Source organism: Desmodus rotundus, chromosome 4 (assembly GCF_022682495.2).
Source record: "Desmodus rotundus isolate HL8 chromosome 4, HLdesRot8A.1, whole genome shotgun sequence".
NCBI lineage: Eukaryota > Metazoa > Chordata > Mammalia > Chiroptera > Phyllostomidae > Desmodus > Desmodus rotundus.
The window spans coordinates 20727749-20751303 of NC_071390.1; the positions used below are offsets into that span (position 1 = coordinate 20727749).

At 42.2% G+C, this 23555-nt stretch overlaps 1 protein-coding gene across 10 annotated transcripts in view; it reads right to left on the reverse strand.

Annotated features, from left to right (window-relative positions):
• GBF1 (golgi brefeldin A resistant guanine nucleotide exchange factor 1) overlaps positions 1–23555 on the reverse strand; it is a 124183-nt gene that overhangs the window by 18048 nt on the left and 82580 nt on the right. For 3 of the 10 annotated variants that reach the window (XM_045191394.2, XM_045191391.2, XM_045191392.2), the window contains 10 exons: positions 14178–14309; positions 8777–8922; positions 8128–8236; positions 7558–7618; positions 6216–6270; positions 2333–2480; positions 1753–1976; positions 1068–1236; positions 447–658; positions 8–106 (listed from right to left, as the gene is read on the reverse strand). In XM_045191394.2, coding sequence (XP_045047329.2) covers positions 8–106; positions 447–658; positions 1068–1236; positions 1753–1976; positions 2333–2480; positions 6216–6270; positions 7558–7618; positions 8128–8236; positions 8777–8922; positions 14178–14309 — 1355 coding nt within the window. Of the gene's footprint in view, positions 1–7; positions 107–446; positions 659–1067; positions 1237–1752; positions 1977–2332; positions 2481–5403; positions 5503–6215; positions 6271–7557; positions 7619–8127; positions 8237–8776; positions 8923–14177; positions 14310–23555 lie in introns of all 10 variants that reach the window. The other 7 variants (XM_024555694.3, XM_024555692.3, XM_024555693.3 and 4 more) reach the window with 4 other exon arrangements.

The window sequence follows — 23555 nt, forward strand, 5'->3', positions numbered from 1 at the left end:
AACTCACCTCCAGCTGGAACTTGAGGTGTTCCCTCATGCTCTCAAACAGTAGGAAGCATACTCGCAGGGAAGCAGCATAAAGGTTCAGTCGCTCTATGCTGAGTAGCTGGAGACCAGAGTAGGACAGGCCATTAGGTTTCTGAACCTAACTATGGCTCAATCAAGACAAAAGCAGGAGAGTAAATTGTGTGAAGTTTCCACTAAGGTCCTGTGCTCTGAGGGGATTTCATATCTAGCCATTCCTAAATTTCCCTTTGGCTGCAACAGGCCCCAGGAATTAATGAAGTCATCTTGACCATGACTACTGGACAAATGGGGGGGAAGGTTACTTCCTAGATCCTACACTCTTTTCATGAATCAGCCAAACCTCCCTATGCTCCCCTGCCCATTGAGAAACCCTGGAAAACAGCCAGGGGCTCTAAGCCCCTCTAGAAATCCAGTCTTACCTGGAATAAGTGGCGGCACATCTCATCCTTGATGAAGCCCAAGAGGGTTTGGCACTGGGCTACAGGGGCTGACTCAAGAGCCACTGTCAGCAAATGCAGTCCCATGTGGATCATCACCTCTGAGTTGTGGCGGTCATGGGGATTGGTGAGGGAGATGAGGAAGCGGAAGAGCTCGCGGATGCAGGGAAGACCATAGGGAACCAAAGCTGTACCTGGGGAAGGCCAGGAGGGAAGTGGGACTCCTAAGAAACAACTGGTTTAATAGGTTGGCCTAACTTGCCCTGCATTTGACAAGGCAATTTCAGATTAGTGATTCTCTTCAAGAAAAAAAGTGTTTTCTTCTGGGGAACTTAGGACACTGACCTCATTTATTGAAAACAATTAGAAATGATGATCCTGCCTTTTTGTTAAAAGCTTTCTATTTTCCCTCTCAATTCTTATTGTCCACTAAACTCCCTCTGTGTATAAGATAGGGAAGGGATCCATCCATGCCAATAGCCCTCAGGCTTGATTCCATTTCCTGACTAGAACTAGCAGTGGGTCCAAACCAGTCTAGGCTCAGGCAGCTTAGTGGATTGGATAGGGGAGGTGAGCCGGAAGAGCCCGCCTAAGAGTACTCACCTTCTTTCTGGGAGGACTGTGTAAAGCGCACGCCCCGGGGGTTGACGTAATCCATGTCATGGACAGAGGCAGAATCAGAGTGGTCAACTGGAGATGTGCACTCCTCTAACACTTCAGGGATAGACTCCACGGATGCTGACTGGGTCTTTTCCACACGGGCCCCTTCCTGCTATGACCAGTAGCAGGGCGATATAGGAAGAGGGATGAAGCAAGAACAACTTGGAACTTACTGCCCTGAAATACCTGTCCTCCAAGTGTCTCTAGGGGACTGCAGGTGTAGGGCCAGCTCAGTGGGCTATAAATCAACGGGAGGAGCATGATGAAGGACTCAGAAAACATCTCCTGAGGCATCATTAACCTATAATGACTCAAACCCTAGAGGCAACAGAGACTCTGAGGCTTGGGATTTAGATCATCACCTTCCAGAAAAAAGTCATGGCCAGCTCCCTCACCTTTGCCAAGGACTTACTACCTGTATGTATAACTTGATAAATTCCAGGAGCTACCTCTCAGGAGTCACACTGTGGGTTTTTTTAGGCAGCATAGCAAATTCCAGAAACAGGGAATAACTGTGCCCCCTACCCTAACCTTCTTTTGAGTCATGGCCTAAATAAAGGAGCCAAAGGATCAAGCCAATTCCCACAGTGGAAGACTAGAGAGAGACCTTTAGAAATTAAAGCCATACCTGGGGGTCAGGCTGCTCAGGAACCCCTAGCTCACTGCTGCCATGTTCTGTAGCTGTGCTGTACCCTGGAGAACCAGGTTGCTCTAGGTCAGTGAGGTCTTCTTTCGAAGTGGTCTGGGAGGAGAACTCCAGTCCACTGTCTGTAGATGGGCTGACCACTGCTGAGGCAGTTTCTGAACTTGCAGAGGAGATGGGAGTGGGCACATCGATGAACGGCACGCCACCTACCAAGCAAAGTAAGTGAGGCTTGAAGAAGAGATTCTGTGCGAAGCACCTACCCTTTATGGTACCAGAACTGTTTCCTGGACTGTATACTAATCCTTGAGAGAGGAAGAAGCTTTTCTTCTTCTTTTTAAAGAGATTTTATTTACTTTTTAGAGAGAGGGGGAGGGAGGGAGAAAGAGCAGAAAAAGAACATCAGTTGGTACGCCCCCACCTTGGGACCTGGCCTGCAATCCAGGCTGCACCCTGATGGAGAACCAATGACTTTTCAGTTCGCAGGCTGGCGCTCAACCCACTGAGCCACAACAGCCAGGGCTCTCCTCTATTCTAATCAGAGGAAGCAGCCAAGGGTACTCACCAGTGAGGTTAGAGGATAAGGTGGTTCCATTGGAGGTGGGCAGCTCTGAACATGGTGTAACTTTGGTAACATGGCGTGGGGGCCGGGGGGATCTCTTCTGTTTCTTCCACTTGGATGGATCACTCATGCCTCCTGCTCTCATTTTCAGCTGGAAATATCACACCTCATTAGCACTGGTATTCAAACTAAAACTTTATCCCTAGAAATCTCCCTTCTCTTAGTTCTACTTATCCCTAGTAACAGCCAATACCCTGCATCTGTTCCAAAGGAAGAATCTAGACCATCAGAGCACATTCCTACTCCTCTAACCTGGCTTCTACACTGGCCACTTTACAGGCCAGCCTGACATCCTCCATGTGGAAGGTTACATTCTCCTTTTAGGTTGGTCACTCATAGGGCCAGCCCTCACACATTGCTCTGCTTCCCTGAGTTCTGGGTGGCAATCCTGAGACCTATAAATGGTGCCCAATCCCCTTGTAGAAAGGGTAAGGGCAGGGACTCCTTTGCTTGGAGCTTTAAATCTGCAGGTCCTGCACTCTTGGGCTTTCCTCCTCTACTACCTGTGGAGAAGCCTCCTACTCCTAGTTCTTATCCAACTATGAGAACCTATTCCTTCCCAGCTAGACTCTTAGCTTTCCTATTGCTTCATGAACTGGGCCTAAATCTTAAAACATACCCTTCACTCGCTAGAATTTCTGCATCAAATTGGTCAAAAGCTCATTCCTTGAAGTTAAAGGAGGAGTGGCATCTCAGTTGGTTTGTGAAGTTAAGGATGGAGGGTCATGTCATGCTGTTGTTCTGCTCTCTGATGCTCCAATTTTTGTATATCAGTGGGACCTCCTGTCCTTCTCACTGTGGGGTCTTTCTAGAAGCAATTTATGTTTTCAGATGGTAAGGCTACCGATTTCTTAGACCCTTTCTCCATTCCATTTCCCTCTCTCTTGCTGTATTTCTGGTCTTCCTATAGCCTTCTTTTAGTCACAAAGGAAAATCTCTATCATCTATTGACTACTCAAGGATATAAGTTTTTACGCATTTTCTCCACCCTAAGTTCACAGTGACTTTGTTTAGGCACACATTGTTGTCCTAGTCCTGATGCCTTTTCAGTTAGGATTGGAAGCCAGTCCTTCTACAGAGTTATACCAAACTATTGCTAGACTGATGGACCATTCCTGCACTGGGCAACAGCAATTCTCTTCCAGGAACCATTGGAATGACTCTAAAGATGGTAGAAATGCTTTTCCTTACTGCGTCTTTCTACAGGCTGAATATACCTATATTATCCTTGGCCTGATTAATTTCTTCTGATATTTGGGGGATAGGCCTGCTTCCTCAACCTCCCCCAAGTCCTCCAGAACCTGGATAACCTTTGATCCCTTGCTTAGAAATGACATAGTTCTTCCTTCCCTACCCATAGCTCTACCCATGAAGGAAAGACAGTCCAGGTGCTGAGCTCTGCCCCTAGCTTTTAATAATACAGCAACAGCCTTTGACGGTCACTTGTTATGTGTCCATCTCCAAAATGCCTAATGGAGCTTCAAGTACTCTGAGCACTGTGGCTAAACAGGAAATAGGACACTATCTCCAGGAACCACTGGGGCTCATCTCGGTCAAGTTCATGATAAAAAATGTTCTGGAGGTAAGAGTCAGATAAACACAGACAGGTAAGAAGCCCAATGAGAGAAAACAAGAACTTCCTGGCCTTATTGGCAATGGTCACTGAGCTCCCAAAAGTAGTAACTTCTGGATCTATTTTTATGAGATATCCTTTCTCTCCAGGCAGCTTCACTTACCCATTTCAGGGCCTTAAGTAGTCCTACTTCCACTGAGAAGCCAGTCACTCATTAAGATTCCTTCCCATGCTAGACTCAGTCTTTCCTGTTTTCTTCTCTATCCTCAGCAAAGATAGCTCCAACCTGATCATTTCAGTGAGTGTTCTCTGCCTTCTGGCTGGACTAGGGGCCAAGAGGCTGCCAGTTCTCACAAATGTCTCAGTCCTTAAAAAGTATAGCTGTACCCCCAGTCCTAAGGTCCTAAGGTGGGTAGGGGGTGGGCAGTAGATGTTCATGGAACCCTCACCACCATATTCATGTAACTATATTTCCAATGGACAGTATAAGTTTTACAAAAGGGGAGGTCCTAGATTAATAACCATGGCAAAATGCTGGGTAGCCAATAAAGAGACCTGCAACTTGAGATTAGGCAAGCACACAAATGGACCTTGAGGCAATGCATGCAAAGAGAACATAGGCCTATGGACTACCCAGCGAGGTGTACACACACACACACACACGTTCTTTTTATCTTCAATGACGTGGATGTCCAAAACCATATTGCTAGCATGCATGCTATTGAGATAGACAGCCTAGAGACCCCATACTTTCTTCTCTCTCTCTTCCTTCTAAGGCAGGGCTATGGGTATTAGAGTAATCTTTAGCTTGGACCTCTCCACTAAGCTCCTGTACATCTTGACTTTTAAAAGACAGAGAGCATCTTTGCAGATTCCAAAATGTTCCCAGTTCCCTGGGCTATTCTGGCACCTGGCTCCTTTCCACTCATCTAGTCTTAAATGTTGGAGTGACCACTTTAATGGTAACACCCCCCACCAAAAAAAAAGACCCTAACTAGATGGACTGTCCTTTCCCTCCAAACCCAGTTCAGGTGTCCAGATAGAGTTGAGGACTGTGCTTAAGCTCTCATGCTAGCTGTGAGACAGAAAAAAGGCTAGAAGAGGGAAGGGTCTTGCTTGGAGGGCCCTCATAGCTCCCCTAGAAATGGTAGATATGAAGCCTATCCATAATACATCAGCAGGACCCAGGCTCACTATCTAGGCTCACTATATGGCACACCACCAATTCAAGGATTCCTTCTGTCTCTAGGCAACTAGATGCCCCAGGAAAATGATCAACAGTGCAAAGTTATAAATATATGCAACTCTTCCAAAGCCATGCTGTGTTACTAGGGAGGGGTGAGTGTGCTCTACACAATGGAAATGGAACCCAGATGTTACATACAAAAAATAAAATAAACATTTAAGTAAATAAAAAGGGAGGAAGGAGAGGGAGAGAGACCTTGAGGTTCTTAAAGAGTAGTACCCTCTCTAACTGGTTCAGGGCTTTGGTCTGCTCCCCACTATTTAGCTCCAGTTTGTTGAGGAGACATGGAGAAATCTGTGAAAGACAGGCAAACGAACGATTTAAACAGAGTGAAATAAACTCAGACACATGCCAACAGGGCACAGGGTAGGAATGGGGATGGATGGCAGAGAGAGGGGAAGGTTAGGTGCATGCACCAAATAGCCAAGGGTCATCTCCCTGGGCAGAACCTCTTAGGGCCGCAAGCAGAATCTTCATGGGAGGCCTGTGAAGTCCAGGGCTTCTCTTCAAGATAGAAAGAGGCCATTCTTCTGACCACCATTCTTCTAGCAGTTTGAGAACCTTCTGGAGTCAGGCTTGATTTGCTTGTCAACAGAGACTAGTCCAAGCATGAGCCCAGTCTAATCCAGCATTTGGATGGGATTTGGGGCATAGACTCTCTTGGCCTCCTACCGGCTGACAAGGCTGTGCCCTAAGAAGATGGCAGGTCTTTCATCTTTATCAACATACATTTTTAGTCCAACCTGATGAGCCTCATCCCATTTTTAGGAAGGACTAGCTCACCAGCTTATGTAGTGGGCCAACAAGATAGGCTGGAAAGAGAAGGTTGGGAAGGAGAGGTATCTGGGAAAGAATAAATTTCTCACTAAAGTTGTGATAGCTATTTCTAGATTCCAAGCAGACCTGTCTAAGCAAAAGTATGTTTTGCTAAGCAAGGATATCCAGGAAAATCCCCATAGCACTGATGTTGGGAGATCAAGGTTTGGATGAGGGACAGCAGGTCATACCTTCTTCATGTTGGTCCCCACATAGTTCTTGGGTTCTTCTTTAAACTGAGGTAACCTAGAATACAGAGAATCCCACAGATTATCAACAGGAATATTAACAAAACTCCCCCATCCATGCCAACCACAGCCCAAAGATTCTCTGGGCAAGAGCAAGCCTGCCTCTTAGGAATAGCAAGGAAGGACGGGAGGAAGCAGGCTAATTTCAACCTCTTCAGAGCTTCATCAAAGAGCTACAGGAACTGGGGAAGGTATGACACAGACACTTTCTTAAAAAGAAGGTGGTCATCACAGCAAAGTAACTATGTGCCCTTGGAGTATGGAGGCTCTTTTCATCCTCAAACTGACTGCTTCCTGTTTCACATGGCAAGCAAGTATCGCTGAAAGCCATAAGATGGGGAGAGGGCAGTTCATCACAACCCCAGGAGACTGTGCATGGGATGAGAAATAAAAGGCAGGTTGAAGTTTTGAAACCAGGATATTTGAGCCAGAGAAGTAAGAAACTCTTTGCAGCAGAGTTCAGGGTCAGATTTAGTCTGTAGATAATAAGGATTAATATTTATAGATCTGAGAGCAAAAAGAAATCCCAGGAAGAGGCTTTTGAAAAAAAAACAACACTTTTTTAGAGCAATTTTAGGTTCACAGCAAAATCAAGTGGAAGTTACACTGATTTCTCATATAACCCCTGTCTCCACACTTGCACAACCTCCCCCATTCTCAATATCCTCTGAGGGGTGGGGGGCTTTAAAGTTCTTATCTCAGCTCTTCTCCCAGTCCATTGAAAGGAGGTGCAGGAAACAGAAAGTTAGGCATAGTATAAAAAGACTTCCCAGGTCCTTAAGTTGAGGGCCTTAACTAGGTAACCAAAAGCCTCAGTTTGCCTGGGACTGAGAGATTTGAGGGGGATATGGGACTTACAGTGCTAAAATCAGGGTAATCTGGGCAAACCAGGATTGTTGATAACCCTAGCCTTGGTCTTTCCTCACAGAAATGGGGCTGAGCTCTAGGAGCCTGGCAACCTGTTCTAGGCTCCCTTGAGTTTGGCTTCCTCTCTGGGTTCCTTTTCCCAGCTGCTACCTGTACAGAGACAGACCAAAGTTTGGGAAGCAGAATGAGGTCTGTCAGCCTAGATCAAATAACCCTCTGCCTCCTCCTGAGGCCAAGCTGGTTCCCTCCTCCTTCTCCCTTGATTGGTAACCCTGGGCCCAAAGAAATACCCCCATCCAAATCCCATTGGCCTCTCCTGTGGCTGTAGGGTTGGCCAGGTCCCTGAAGTGGCTGTGTGGAAGCAGGAAGGCTCAAGAGGCCTGGGCAGCAGGGCTGAAGCAAACAGCAGCAGGTTTACCTTGTGAAGAGCAGCTGCACCATGTCTACTAGAGTGTGCTCTGCGGATTTTCTCAATAACTCTGCACAGGCAAAACAAATAACACAGGTGTCATTACTTGCCGTGCTATTATCAGGAGGCTTCTCAGAGCAGACTCCCCTCCAAACCTTGTTTACCAAGGATTATGCCAAACTTATTAAAACCAGCTCTGTCCAGCACAGCCTGGCAGCCATAACTTCACTGGCCCACTAGGTGGCACTACTGAGTCAAAAAAGGGGTGCAATGATGTGTTCTCAGGGGTTGTAGGTGGGTGTCAATCCCAGAAACCCCATGGGAAGGAGATTTGGTGCCTCGGCCGGGTTAGTCAGGGATATATTGTAATTCTCGCCCTGGCACAATGGGCTAAGTTCTCTATACTAGCTGCACAACAAACAGCCAAGTGCAGACAGACTTCTAAACCCCTGTGGTTTCACAAGGTAGGTGATAGAGGAATCCCAAGTTTTCCGTCTCTCTGGGTTCAGGGACAGCATCCTGTATTCATACTCACAATATCCCCAGGAATGGTGAAGGGCCCAATATTCAAGCACCTACCACTGAGCCTCATTTCAAAGCAGATCCGGAAGCAAGACTGCATAATCTCACATACAGATTCATTGGTCAGGTGGGCACCTACTGGCGTCAGCAAGAGAGTCCGCAGCACCTACCAGGAAGAAAGAGGACATACTATGATAAATAAGGCAGGCAAGATGAAGAAGGGTGTACCTGAGGGGAGCGAAGCTGCCTCCTATTCCTCTACTCTCTTACGAAAGCACTTGAGGTGAGAAAGAGAAGTTAGCAAGAATGCTGACCTTACTTTAGTCTGGCAGGGGGATGTCTCCAGAAGCTTGTCTTGGGAACTGTGTCTTAACTCTGCATGACCCTGACATAGTTCATCCTCCTTTCCAGCCCTAGTCTATAAGCCCAACAGATGGATGGCACAGATACAGGCTGCTAGAGGTACAAGTATATTAAGGGCTTCCGGTATTTGATACCAATTCATTTAAAGCTTTTAATTATTTTCCTTAGAAAAAGCTTTTATTTTGGGTACCTGAGCTGCTTGATTGGAAACAAAGTAGCTCCCTAAGCCCCAGTGGAGTCAAAACATAGCTTCACACTGCCCGCAGACTACCAGACCAGGGTGAGTAGAGCCGGTGGCATCAGCTCCTGGCAGTTAGCCTAATTGCTCTTTCCCTCCATTTACCTGAAGGATTTTCATCAGGACAACCTCATCGCTGGCAGGATCCGTGCCCACAAAACGGGCATGGGTGACAGCATCTGCCATGTTCTCCATGCCCTCTGCGGTACCCTCATGGGTGGGATCTGCTCCAGTGAAAAAGGAAAGACTGACTAAATGATATGGAGAGGAGAGAGAAAAAGCAAGATATCACGTCTAGGGACTGCTTTTAGAAGACTGTGGTTTTCTCCTCTTCAATTTCCTAACCTGTGGTTCCTTGGGCTACCTGAGATTTTTGCCTACAAACAACTTTAATGAACTCCTTAGCATAAACTCCACTGCGGAAAAGAGTGGTTCTCAAACTTAAGCATATATCAAATCACTTGGAGGGTTTGCTAATAATACAAATTGCTGAACCCACTCTCAGAATGTTTGAGTTAGCAGGTCTAGAGTGAGGCCTGAGAATCTGCATTACTAACAAGATCCCAGGTGACATTAAAACTGTGTGGTCAGGGGACCACACTTTGGGAATCACTGGTGTAAAGCTATTCATTTCAGAGAAAGGGCCTGGAAATACGAGTTTTGGGCCCAGGGCAAGGACTGAGTAGGGCAAGACCTTTGAATGCCAAGGTTGCAGCCTTCCTCTTTTCATGTGTTCTCCTTCAACACATCCATTTCTGGTTGTTTTTGGAGTTTTATGTTCATATGCTACTGAGGTAGGGAAGTAGAGGGAGGCAATGGAGAGTCGCTGCTGCCAATACTCATATTTGGGTGCCACATTACATCAGATCAGAGACCTCTTCATTCTTATTTAAAACAGCATGACGCAGAGCACGAATCCTGTCACCAGCTTAACTAAACAGGCCTTACGAGAGAAAAGGGTCAAACTTAACAGAAGTGGGAGCTGGCTACTTGAAGAATAGGAGGGAGGGAGAATTTTAACAGTGAATAGGAAAAGGGGAGAAGCTAGAGGTGAGGCAACCTGCACAAGGGTAGAACCTAACACAAATGCTGCCAAGAGGGGAACTGCTTCACTCATGCGTTAAATACCCACAAGGAAGAGCCAAAGAAGTGGCCTCCCCGAAGGCCTACAAGAGTCCTCAGAACTATCTGGATCATCCTTAAAAAGGGGAGCATAAATAGGAAAAAGAAGGGTAGGGACATGATAAAGCTTTTTGAATGACAGAAAGTAGCTCTAGAGGTAGCATGGTATAAAGCAGGAGCACCTCCTGGTTTTAAGTGGTGGGGATTATAAGAAATTCTTAGCATTTTCTTTTTCCTGTTACCTGAAATTAACAGAGTTCTTGAGCCTAAAGCTCAGGAAGTGGCTGAGAAACCAGAACATTTCTCTTGCGACGATGAGCCAGAAGACTTTCCTTAAGTGTGAGCAGTTTTCTTTTTTCTTTCTGTCCTCGTTGGTCTCTGACACTTAGACTGTTTTGGTCCTATTTATTGGGTTGGACAAAAAGTCTGTATGGTTTTTTCCATAAGATAAAAGACACATTTTTCATTTTCACCAATAACTTGGTTGATTTGGATATTTTGAATATGTCGGCTACCTCTCATGTGGTATAACGTTGATTGTTCTCAATTAATGTCTTGATTTCATTGATATCAACATCGACTCCTCTACCCAACCATGGAGCACCGTCCAGTGAGAAATCTTCAGCATGAAACTTCGCAAACCACTTTCAACACACTGCATCAGTCACAGCACCTTTTCTATACACTGCACCAATGTGTTTTTTGCATTTCAGTTATATTTTTACCTTTCTCGAAATACTAGAGCATAATATGCCAAAAATGTTGAGTATTTTCTTCCATCTTCAATATTAAAATGGTTACACAAAAATTCACCAATTTTGATACATTTTTTAAAAATACGCTCTGATAAGATGGCTGTCACAATACAATCTCACAAAATTGTTTCAAATGAAGTTAAAGACAATTAAGTGCTACTAGAGCCATCTTACCAGGGGGCGGGGCGGGGGGAAACAAATGAACTTTTTGGCCAACCCAATACAAAATGCCTTTACTCAGCATTAGGAGTGGCTGCTTTAGAGGTCATGCAAAAGGAAGCCAATTTCATGATGATATATAGTATATGGGGTGAACCAGCTCCTTCCAATCACCTCAACTCTCCTTGTTCTCCCAATTAGCACAGAAAATCCTATAGAGGCATAACTTGCCTTATTGTATTTCTCTTCATTATACTTCACATATGTTGTGTTTTATAGAAAGGCAAGACCCTCCACCAGCAAAAAGATTATGACTCGCTTCATTGCAGTAGTCTGGAACTGAACACAGTATCTCTGAGGTATGACTGTACTTTCAAGGCTCTTGCCTGAAACCTCTCTCTCAGCCCCGCCTGACAGTCCTTTTTCAGGCCTGCAGGGACCTTGTACAGGAAATCCAGGTCATCTCACTGTTGCATGGGGCTTCAGAGCTCAGTGAATGACAGTCTTGCTCCCATGGCACAAGGCTCCTGGGGGCCCATTTCTTCCCCTCCTTCAGTAATCTCCCTTATTAAAGTAATTTAAGCTTTACCAAATCTTTTTGTAGCTCTTATTCTCTGAGCTTGAATGAAATAGCAAAGTCAATTTTCTAAAAAGGCAAAAAAGAGTGACGGGTCTTTAGAGCCATTCGCATGGCCTACCAGCAAGCCAGGCAATCAATACTACAAATCCTGGTCTGGCAGCTGTGTGGAGCCAAATGAAAGGTTGGTTCTTGGAGTAAAACCTAAAATAATCCTGGAAGCTTTAGGCCATAAGGATTGAGGTGTAGGGGTTAGTTTCTTCTAGAAAGGCAGTCCAAACAAAGGAGTATTTGGCTTGAGCTCACTTAGCAGACCTTGTTCTCCCCGGGACAGCTCCCCTTAGAATGTCCTTTCTTCGCCACTCTGGAGCACGCTGCAGGGAAATTTGCCAATCTCATCTCCTTTCATACACTCCTTCCTGCTCCTTTTCTCATGCCCACTGCAATCACCACCTCCAGCATTTTCTTTTCCCACCACAGGAAACTCCAATGACCAGCTGGCTTGAGGTCTCCAATGACCAGCTTGTCTGCCAAGTCCAGGAAGGGGAAAGAGTTACATCAACAGGACAACAGAGGGAAAAGACACAGAGGGCAGCTGCTGGAGGCTGTGAAGAGAGATGACCTGCAGGTGGTGCTCAGGACAAGGCTGGAGGTAGCTGGGCCTGATTTTGGCTTAGGAAAAGTACAAAGCTAGGACTAGGGTGCCTGGAGAGGCTGGTGCACCTATTCAGAAACTAGCTGGTACCCAGGATTCCTGCTCAGGAGGTATTCAGGAATACCTCAGCTAAGCAAACCCATCTTTCTAGGAAAAGATAAACAGTTTTCTTGCTCTAAACAGAAGGCCATTTTTCTTTCTGGCTAGCTTCTGTCTGAGTGCCTCTTTTCTTGTCTCCCTAGTTAGAAACAAAGACAGCTGCCTGTATCTATGCTCCTTACGCTTGCACAAGGGCTGTCAATAGGGGAAAAGGAATTCAGGGTCCTGAGTGACAAGACCAACTAAAAAGGAATCCAAAAGAGACACCATAAACAAATTCAGACATAAACAATAGACAGGATAAAATATTTGGGCTACATTGGGAGAAAATATTTGTAGTACTGTTATAGACAATGGATTAATGTCCCTATTATGTAAAAAACTCCTATAAATTGATAAGAAAAACAGTAAAAAATAGGCAAAGAAGAAGAAATTCAAATGTTCAACCCCAGGGAAATAAAAACAACAAAATACCAGTGTTCACCCACAAAATCAGCACAAATAAAGAATACTGATAGTATTCAGTGCTGGTGACAGTATGGGGAAATGGAAACTCTCAAACATCACTGTTGCAAGTGCAAATGCTGTAATCTTTTGGGAAAGTAACCTGGTAGTATCTATGAAAATGTAATAAGCGCCTGGCCTTTTAATCCAGAAATTTCAAGTGTAGGAATCTGTCATACAAAAGGAAAATTAATAAGTAGGATATATAAACAAGGACTTATTTCAATATTTATAATGGCTCAAAATAGGAAAGAACCTAAATAGTAAGTATTAGTCAATAAGACAATGATTGAATGGATTGTATTATATCTGTACTATGGAAATTATATGGCTACTGAAAAGAAAAAAATTTGTACTGGGGCTAAGGAGACGAGAAAATGGCATATTATTGCTTAATGATTAGAGGGTTTTTTGGTGTGATGAAAAAGTTTAGGAAATAGATGGTGCTGATGACTGCATGCCATTGTGAATGTAATTAATGCCACTTAATAATATACCTAAAATGATAAAAAAGGATACATTTTATATTATATATTGTTTAAGAAAAAAATATACAAATTTCCAACTGCAAAATTAATAGGTTCTGGGGATATAATATACAGCCTGGTTCACTATAGTTAACAATGCTGTATATTATATTTGAAAGAAGCTAAGATGGATCTTAAAAGTTCTTGTCACAAGAAAAAAATTTTAATTATATGAGGTGATGGATGTTAACTAAATTTATTGTGGTAATCATTTCACAACATATGCATATATCAAATCCTTATGTTATATACCTTAAACTAATACAATACTATATGTCAATTATCTCAATAAAACCAAGGGGGAGAGAAATCAGATAGACAATTATATAATGCACATTTTCCTAAGTTAATACTATTAAGTAAAAAAAGATATGTAGCACATAATCCTATTTTTATTTTTAAAAAAGATGGTACTCTATATTTTTTTATAGATTTTTAAAAAGTTATTTTTATTTTCAGAGAGAGGGGAAGGGAGGGAGAAAGAGATGGAGAGTAACATCAATGTGTGGTTGCCTCTGTGCACACTCTACTGGGGACCTGGCCTGCAACCCAGGCATGTGCCCTGACTGGGAATTGAATGGGCGACCCTTTGGTTCACAGGCCGTTGCTCAATCCACCGAACACCACCAGCCAGAGCTTCCCTCTATATATTATATACATGTAGAGACAGGTTTAGAAAGATTCAAACCAGTCTGTTAACATTATTTACCTAAAGAAGTAGCATTGAGAAAGATATAGTCCATTAAATTTTCTTTTAGATATCTCTTTATTAATTATCTTCTTTAAATAAGCATACATTACATTTTTAAAATAAACTTTAAAAAATAAACCAAACCAAACCAAACTCCCTATGGCACCCACCATATCCTTCACCCCCTCTGAAGCATAAAGAAATCAAGTCCCAAGAAACCTCTCCTTCCTTCTCGCTCTGCAAAACCTGAGTCAATTAGCATGATGAGTAATCAATACTCCTATTTTTCTTCTACAAGGAAGCAGATGGCTGGGAAAAGAACTTTCCAGTATTACCAGCTCATGGCCTAAAGCCTGACCAGCCCAGGAAAGGCAGGAAATGAGGTGCTTTGGTCATCCAAAAAGCCTGCGATCTTACCTATGAGTGCATAGGACAGGAACTTGTTGACAGAGGTGAGCGCCAGTCCAGTGATAGGACCAGTGGTATCTTCAGAGCGAATCACTTCCAGAAATGGACGAAGGAACACATTGGGCTCAACTTCTGAGAGTTCTGCAAAAGAAACAGGAATGAACAGGTGCCATCTACCGAAAAGCTAAACCCTAGAAAAAGGTCCTTCCTATCTGTGTCGTGAGGCTTGAGTTCTTTGTTGCTGGATCAGTCTTCCTCCCTGTGTTTTACCTTGAGTGAAATCAGACACTATATCATTTAATTTGTAAAATTTTAGTATGTAGCTCAAAGATTAAAAAGCTTAAAAAACCAGAGTATTATTATCATGGTTTAAAAATTAACAATAAAATGGTTAAGACAGTGAACTTTATGTTATGTATATGACAATTTAAAAAGTAAGTTCTTTAATATCATCCAATATTGCTGGGTCAATTTTTCATTGCTGAGTCCATTTCCATATTCACCCTCCCTAGCGATACGCAGGTAAACCTCATCTCGGGTACGGCCAATGTGGTCAAAGAGATTCTACGGTGAGGTGCCTATCTTTGTTTTCTGCTGTTATGATCGTGGTCACTTCTCTAAGAGATAAAGAATGTAGTACATCCCAGGAAGGTGAGGGGTAATGCTGAGGTTTATAGAACCTTGCTAAAAAAAAACACAAACAAACAAACAAACAAAAAACCTAAAAAAAATAAAAGGCTGCACAGTACCTACCCAGGGAGGTGGTTTGTAATTTTAAGGTCCTAATCATCCTCTAGCCTCCTTTCTCCCTAGAACAAGCAGAGGGCTAACTACCCTGAGATGAAGGACAATTCATAATCTTTATTTTACAGATAAGAAAAACAAGGCTCAGATAAAAATACATGATTGGCCCCAAATTACACAGCTGATAAAAAGCAGAGCTGGGATTTGAACCTAGTCTATACAACATATGGTCCCAAAACTTGTAAAACCATTACATCTATTCTACCTAATTACCAGCACATGCTCCTGAATTTAGAAGGTCTAAGTTACACTACATTGGACTTGCTCCCTACCCTACTTTGCCCATGGTTTAATTAGGTTTTCTAGAGTATGCTGTGCTTTCATCATTCAGAGACCAGCTCCCTGAAAGGCTTCCCAAATAGGCCAGAAATATTTAGGGACAAGATCAAGGCTGCTCACCTTTAGAGACAAAAGGAAGCGAGGTTTCCTGAGCACCTTCATTTTCATGTAAATACAGGGAGCTTCCCACTTAATTCCTACTACCACCACCCCCTGGGTAAACATTCCCTGGGCCCGGCTGCTTCTTAGATTAATGCTTTAATTAATTGGCAGGTTGAATAGCATTTTCCAAGCTTGTCTGCAGAGTGATCACATCAGCTGTATAAAACCTGCTTCTTATCCCCCACTACCCCCACCTAGAGCTGTACAATTTACAGGAAAAAAAAAAAAAAAAAGCAGAGAAAAGCCTTTGTGTGCGAGGTGGTAGAGGATTGAGATGTAAAGAATAGAAATATTTGGAAAAACCAAAAATTATAAACTACTTTTTCTTAATAGTCTTAACATCTTAAATACTTTTTAAAAAGCACATTAAAACATTTGAAGTCACCTAGTGTTGCTGGCTTTAGGAACACAACCGCATTACGTACAATTTGGTGTGTCATTTAAGAAATGGTCATACAAAGGGTGGACCTCAAAAACCCAGAATTTATTTATAAAAAATTGTGTATTTATTCTTACATGTGCTACACTTCAGTCATGTTCAAAGTACTCTCCATTTGATACAATACACCTGTTGAGACATTTTTTCCATCACTCAAAACAGTTTTTGAACTCATTGATTTTGATGCCTTTTAATGCTTCTGCCATTTTTTGTTTCACCTCTTCCACATTTGCAAGACATTTCCCTTTGAAGACTTTTTTCACCTGGGGAAATAAAACAAGTTGCTCAGGGAGAGATTGGGTGAAATGGCATAGGGGTAATACCATTTTTGGTCAAAAACTGCTGAACACTCAGCACGGTGTGGGCAGGTGCACTGGTAAATCATCCATCATGAAATGGGCAAATATGTTGAAAGAGTCTTATAAGAAAATCACTGATGCCAAAAGCAGCTTCTCACAACAACGCCAGCTGGTACGTTGGTACAGAGGGGTTCCTAGAACACTCACCTAGCAGGGGAAGCCTGTATGTACTACAGGGGGCCCGCTTACCAGAAGATAGTTCCAGGTTTTTGGAGGAGTCCCACCAGAATTTGGTATATTTGAGATATAAACATGTATATGGAAAAAAAAAATTAACTGAGAGGTGGGAAAGGGTACAGATCTTCCAACCTTTCATACAATTGCCATTATTACTATACTTGTTTCATGTCTTCTTTCATGGTGAGAGACCAGGGCAATTTTATAGCCATGGCTTGATACTTACAGGGTAAGTATATTCTGCCTTTTTAATTTTTAAAAAACATTTTAAAGAAAAAATAATTTTTTAAACTGCCTCTTTTGGTATAGAGAGGTCAATAAATTTTAACACATACATAGATCTCTGTAACCACTGTGGCAATCAGGATACAGAACAGTTTCATCACCCCAGAAAACTTCTATTTTATCCCTTAGTCACGTCTGCCCAAACTCTGTCAACCACTGCCCTTTTCTCCATCACCATAGTTTTATCAAGAAGGTCGTAAAAATGGATTCATACTGTATGCAACCTTTTGAGACTTGTTTCTCTCATTCAGCATGATGACTTAAAGATTTTGTCTAAACTGATGCATAGATCAGTAGTTCTCTTTTTATTGCCAGGCAGTATTCTGTGCATGGATGTACCACAGTTTGTCCATTCACTAGTTGAAGGACATTTGGCTTTGCCAGTTTTGGGGGGCAACTATGAACAGAGCTGCTATAAACATTGGTGTACAGGTTTTTGTGTGAAAAACATTGTTATCTCTAAGGGGTTTAAATTTGCATTTCTCTAATGGCTAGTGACATCGAGCATCTTTTTTGTGTGCTTATTTGCTATTCATGCATCTTTTTTGGTGATGTGTCTATTCAAGTCTTTTGTCCATTTCTTCACTGAATCGTTTCCTTACTGTTGAGTTTAGAGACTTCTTTATCTACTCTGGACTCAAGATTTTTAGTGGCAATACAATTATTTATAAATATTCCTCCCAGTCTGAAGTTTGTCCTTTCAATTTCTTTTTTTTTTTAAGATTTAATTTATTTATTTTTAGAGAGGGAGGAGGGAGACGGAGAGAAACATCAGTGTGTGGTTGCCTCTTGCAAGCCCCCTACCGGGAACCTGGCCGGCAACCCAAGCATGTGCCCAGACTGGGAATTGAACCGGCAACCCCTTGGTTCTCAGGCTGGTGCTCAATCCACTGAGCCACACCAGCCAGGGCTAGTCTTTTCAATTTATTGAGAGTCAGTATCTCTCCACAGAGCAGACATTTTTACCATATTGTACAATATGCACTTTTACTGTAGTGTATAATGTGCACTTTTTTGCCCGAATTTTTGAGGGAAAAATAAGGATGCGCATTATACATGGGTATACTAACACCATACCTATATAAATGTTTTTAAGTCTTTTATTTATGCTTATGCATTCAAAGTATAACTCTAGAAAGCAATAATGATATCCATATGCAAAATAATACACTGGAATACGATAACTAATTTTGTTTCTAAATATAAATAAATAATTGAATTAAAAAATTAAAACGAAAGATTTTTTTTCCTGAAAGTCTGTGCCAGAAACATAGGTGTGCATTATACACAGCAAAATATAGTACTTTTGATGAAGTTCAGCGTATCAATTGTTTTCTTTTGTGCATTGTGCTTTTGGTATCTAAATACTCTTTGTCCAACCCCAGGTGACAGAGATTTTTCCAGGTTTTTTTTCCTAAAAGGTATACAGATTTATGCTTTTCATTTACATCTATGATCTACTTTGGGTTAATTTTTATATAATGTGTGAAGTTTAATTCAAGGATTATTTTTTTTTGCATATGGATGTCCAATCTTTCCAATGCCATTTATTAAAGAAAATTATTCTTTCTCAATTCAGTTGTCTTTTCACCTTTGTCAGAAATTCATTGGCTACATTTGTGTGCGTCTATTCCTGGGTTCTCTATTCTGTTCCATTGATCTTAATGTCTAACTCTGTGATACCACCACACTGTCTTGATTACTATAGCTATATTCTGTCTTTCTTTTTTTTTAATTTATTGATTTTAGGAAGTGAGAGGAAGGGAGAAAGGGGGACAAACATTGATTTGTTGTTCCACTCCTGATGCATTCTTCTACATTGGTCGATTCTTGTAAATGCCCTGCCTGGGGAACAAACCTGCAACCTTGGTGTATGGAGATGATGCTGTATCTAACCGAACTACCTGGCCAGGGCTATATAGCTTTATTCTAATTCTTAAAATCAGGTAGTATGATTACTCCAACTTTATTCCTCTTTTTTTTTTAAATACAGTTTTCTATATTCCAGTTCCTTTACCTTTCCATTTCAATTTTATGATAAACTTCTTTATATTTATAAGAAATATTGTTGGGCATTTGATAGGAATTGCATTGAGTCTATGGATCATTTTGGGGAGGAATGACATCTTTCCTATGTCATGCCTACCAATCTATGCATGGTACGTCTTCATGTATTTAGATCTTGATTTCTTGACCAGTGTGGGCAATGCAAGTTGCCCTGTGACTTCCGGCTTTTATGTATTTTGGCAGTCAAAGATTCCAGCTACCTAATTTGACAGATGAGGTTGGGTATCATAAGCCTGGCTATTAGCAGGAGGGAGACCAATGATCCCTTGTTCATTGACTGGATTGTATACTGTGTGAGGGTCACACCAGAGCCTCCAGAGAGTTCTCCATGGGACTTTCTCCAAGTCTCTGTATGATATCACTCCTGCTTCTTCCAAGCCTCTTGATACCCATACTGAGATATTTCATCTTAAGGAGCAGATCAGAACATCAACCCTAGTAATATATAAGAATAATAATAAAGGTCTGTCCAGAAAGTACCCAGTCATGTAATATGAAAAAATAGAGACATTTATTGAAGAAGATATAAGATATGAGAAACACTGAACACAGGACAATGATGCCTCAGTTCCTTTCAAAGTAGGCACCTTGGGACCTCACACAGTTCACCCGGCATCCCTTTCATTGTTCAAAACAATCTACAAAATCCTTTGTTGGAATTGCCATCAGCTGCTCTGTCATATTTTCCTGAATCTCATCTACAGTCTGAAATCTCTTCCCTTTCAAAGGTGATTTTAGTTTTGGGAAAAGCCAGAAGTCACAGGGTGCCAAATCTGGGCTGTAGAGGGGCTGAATTGCCTGGGTGATTTGATGTTTCGCCAAAAACTCTGCACAAGACATGATGCATGAATGTGTTTTGGTGAAGCTGCCAATCACCAGTTGCCCATGGCTGTGGCCATTTTCATCGAATTGCATCTCTTAACCAATGAGAACACCGAGGTAGTACTCCTTATTAACTGTTTGGCCTGGAGGGGTGTACTCGTGATGGACAACACCTTCCCAATCAAAAAACACAGTTATCATGGTCTTGACCTTCCTATAACTTTGCCACACCTTCTGGCGTGGAGAACCAGGCAACTTCCCCTGGGACGCCTGGGCCTTATAACCATAGACCCATGATTCATCTTCGGTTATGACCTTCTTGAGGAAATCTGGTTCATTGGTAGAGGTTCGAGTCAAGTCATTGGCAACTGCAGCATGATGTTTCTTCTGCTCTGGTAGTAGAAGCCATGCAATGAATTTTGCCATGACATGTTTCATGCCAAGATCCTGCATCAAAATCTCGGACACAGTAGTGTTTGGAATCCCCAGATCGGCTTCTAGTTCTCTCACTGTCTTTGTTGATTGGAGCCTGTAGGCGTTCAACATTCTCAGGTGTTCTGCTTGTTGCAGGTCTTTCAGAATGTGGATCACTTTCAACAGATTCTCGACCATCTTTGAAGGTTTGTGCCACACTTTTATTTGTGCTCCACTCATTGCATTGTCCCCAAAAATCTTCTGAATCATTCGAACAGTTTCAGCGAGGAATGTTCAAGCTTAATGCAAAATTTGATGCAGATTCGTTGTTCTACTTGCTCAGTCATTTTGAATGTGACAGCCACACAGTACATATGCTCACTCAGTGGTGTCTATCGCCCTCACTGACTAGTACAGTGAAGTCATCATTGTTCATGCATGTGCATTCCAGTCCACTCTCCTTGGCTGCCAGGTTACAGCGATGTCATGCAAACCATTCTCATTGTATTAACAACAGCTGGAGTTTTTCCAGAAAGACCTGGTATACTATGTGCCAGGCACTGTGCTCAGCAATTATATATATGATTTCATTTGATGCATGTAAAACATGTAGTACATGAAATAAATGTGCAATAAATACAACTAAGACATTACTATTCTAGTTTTGTAGCTCTAGAATCCCGGTCCAATGTTCTTAATAAGGTACTATAAGTTCAGTTTATTTCTTAAGATTTAAATAAATACCAAAAACTTCAAAGATGAGCCTTCTATCTTTGATTACTTAAACCTTAAAAGGGATACAAGTTAAGGATGTTATTTACATATGGTACAATTTGAAATAGGTCTTTAAATTTCTGATGGTTTCAGTTTTATCCAAGGTATACATACAAGTTGTCAGAGAAAGTAATAGGGTTCCATTTTAAAATCAATGATTGAATATTCATCCTCCTTTTAGAAGAGATAGAGATAATAATAATAGCAGCTACCATTTATTACCTTGTACAATGCCATGTGCTAAGCACTTAATACACCTTCTCTCTTCATAATTATCCCCATTTTGAAGATGAAAATGAGACTTAGAAAGGATAAGTAGATCTACCCACTAAATAAGATCATACAACTAACAAGTGGTAAAAATGGGAATCAAATCTAGATTCATCTGACTCTAATCTGTTTTCCTAGCCACTCAACTCTACTGCTTCCTAAAACCAGAACAGAAAAGTTTCTGGTTTCTACCTCCTGGCTTGGCCTGCCTGGGGCTGAGATTCAACTGTCTTGATCTTCAGAAGAATGAGAAGAGCTGACTTTCTCTGGGGAAAGGTGCCATGATGCTGTTCATAGTAAAGAGGGTGAGTAATTTTACAACCAAGGAGACATCTGACACCACTGCCAAGTGGCCAAAACTCCCACCCTGGAAGGCTGGCAACCTCAAGGCACAAACAGTCCAGTACACAGAGAGTGCAGATCAGGTAGAGGGGTGCTCTGAAGGTGACTGGTTCATGTTCTAAGATGGGAAGAAAAAAAAGGAATGGGTACAAAAAGGGTAAATAAACTCCTCACTGGAGAAAGAACACTTGAGATCCTTTTAGTACTAGGCCACCCGCTTCTAAAATCAAATCCAGGTTCAAGTTCTAGCTAGTCAATGACAAATAAGAACAACTACAACAAGAATTATTAAACCATTTTCTGGAGAAGCTCATAGGCCACTTCAACACAAAGCAAAGTGAAAGCCCTTTAGAGATGTCTTGGTGGTATTCTACTCAACACCAAGGAGCAGGGAGCTCAACTCTTTATATTATTATAACTCCCTATATTATTACTACATTAAAACAGAGAAGTCTCAGCTTGGCCCAATGTCAGTTTGAGGATCTGCAGATATCCCTCAAGTCTTCTGTCTTCTCAGAGAATGAGGTGACCTGTCCAGAATGGATGAATCCTGACACTGTTTTCTCTTTTCATGTCAGAGCCGCCACCCCCTCCAATAATATGGCAAAGGCCTCACCATGTGGCACCAAGCACTGCCCTTAGACAAAAGGGAACACATCCTTCTTAGCCTACAAGGGGGCAGTCACCATCCTCCCAGGAGGCCTGTGTTCTCCAGCCTGTAGCAACCTTTTCTCATTTGGCCGGCATTGGGCTGGCACATTCCTGAGCCAAAATGCACACATAAGCTGCTTTCCCTCATAGCGAGGCTGGCTCTTCACTCCTGAGTGACTCTTATCAAGGGTGGTTGGGCATTCTCAATTGGATTACGCTGACAAGGAAAAGGCCTGTGGTATATTATTTCAACACCATTTGGCTCCAGAAATGCCTATCTCCACCCTTTTGCTTTCAGGGCCTACTTCTCCATTCTTGCTTTCTAGACTCTAGAGGGTCATCAGCCTGCTCCCAACCTAGCTCCTGCAAATATTGGCTCATGTTTCTGAAGACAGAATACGATCATTCACAAGGTGTCATGTATAACAGACTAATAAATCAGAGCATGATAAGAACAAAAGCCTAGCTCCTTTGTACCCCTCTTGACATTTCTGTATCCAGAGACACAGGACAAAATTATTTGAGCACAAAAAGTTTTTTCATTTTTGGCTTTTCTGTATATGCCTGCACATTCCATTTTAGAAGAAAGTGTTAGATCCTCATGTTCTACTTTTCTGACTATGCTATACCCAGGAATATTTCTTATAAAAGTAAAAGTAAGATTGAGAATTATCCCCACATGGAATTTCTGAGATACTGTAAGTTTGGTAGGAAGAAGCTGTGCACTTTTTGGTCACTGGACGACATCATGAGTAGTGGTCCAAAGGATGAACAAAACTATTTATTGGTGAAGCCAGAGCCTCTGGAATATCTGCTACCCCTTCCATACCTTTATTTCTAGACCTTGAATGGTCAGGTGGGGATTTAGGATTGATTTCAGGAACTGACTTAAGAGAAAACTGCCAAAGGGCAGCTTTCAGAGAAATGTTATTAGTTAATGGAGGCTTAAGAGTTAAACCCAGACAAGCCTTTGCAATCCTGCCTTATATAACTTTATTTCATTGTTTTTATAATGAAATAAAGAAATGCACTAGGTCCTGTCTTGGTCTGTCACCAATTACGTGACCTTGAGCAAAACACATCACTTCTCTGTGCCAGTTTCCTCATCTATAAGGATTTCCTGGGGAAGATGATAGAGATGGTAGTTTAATTTTTTTTATTAAGATTTTATTTATTTATATTTTAGAGAAAGGGGGAGGGAGGGAGAAAGAGAGGGAAAGAAACATCAATCAGTTGCCTATCTCAGGCCCTCAACCAGGGACCTGGTCCTCAACCCAGGCATGTGCCCTGACTGGGAATTGAACCAGTGACCTTTCGGTTCGCAGGCCAGTGTTCAATCCACTGAGGCACACCAGCCAGAGCTAATTAAATTCTTTAAGGTTCCTTTAGATCCCTAAAACTTATTCTAAATGCAAACTATAGTTTGGGAGTAAATGCACATGAATGCAGTCTGTTATAAAGGTAGCCCAGGGGGAAAGCAACCCAGTTTGTCTAAGCTCTTGACAGGGGATCCTTTTTTTCAGCTATCACCCAACAATTTCC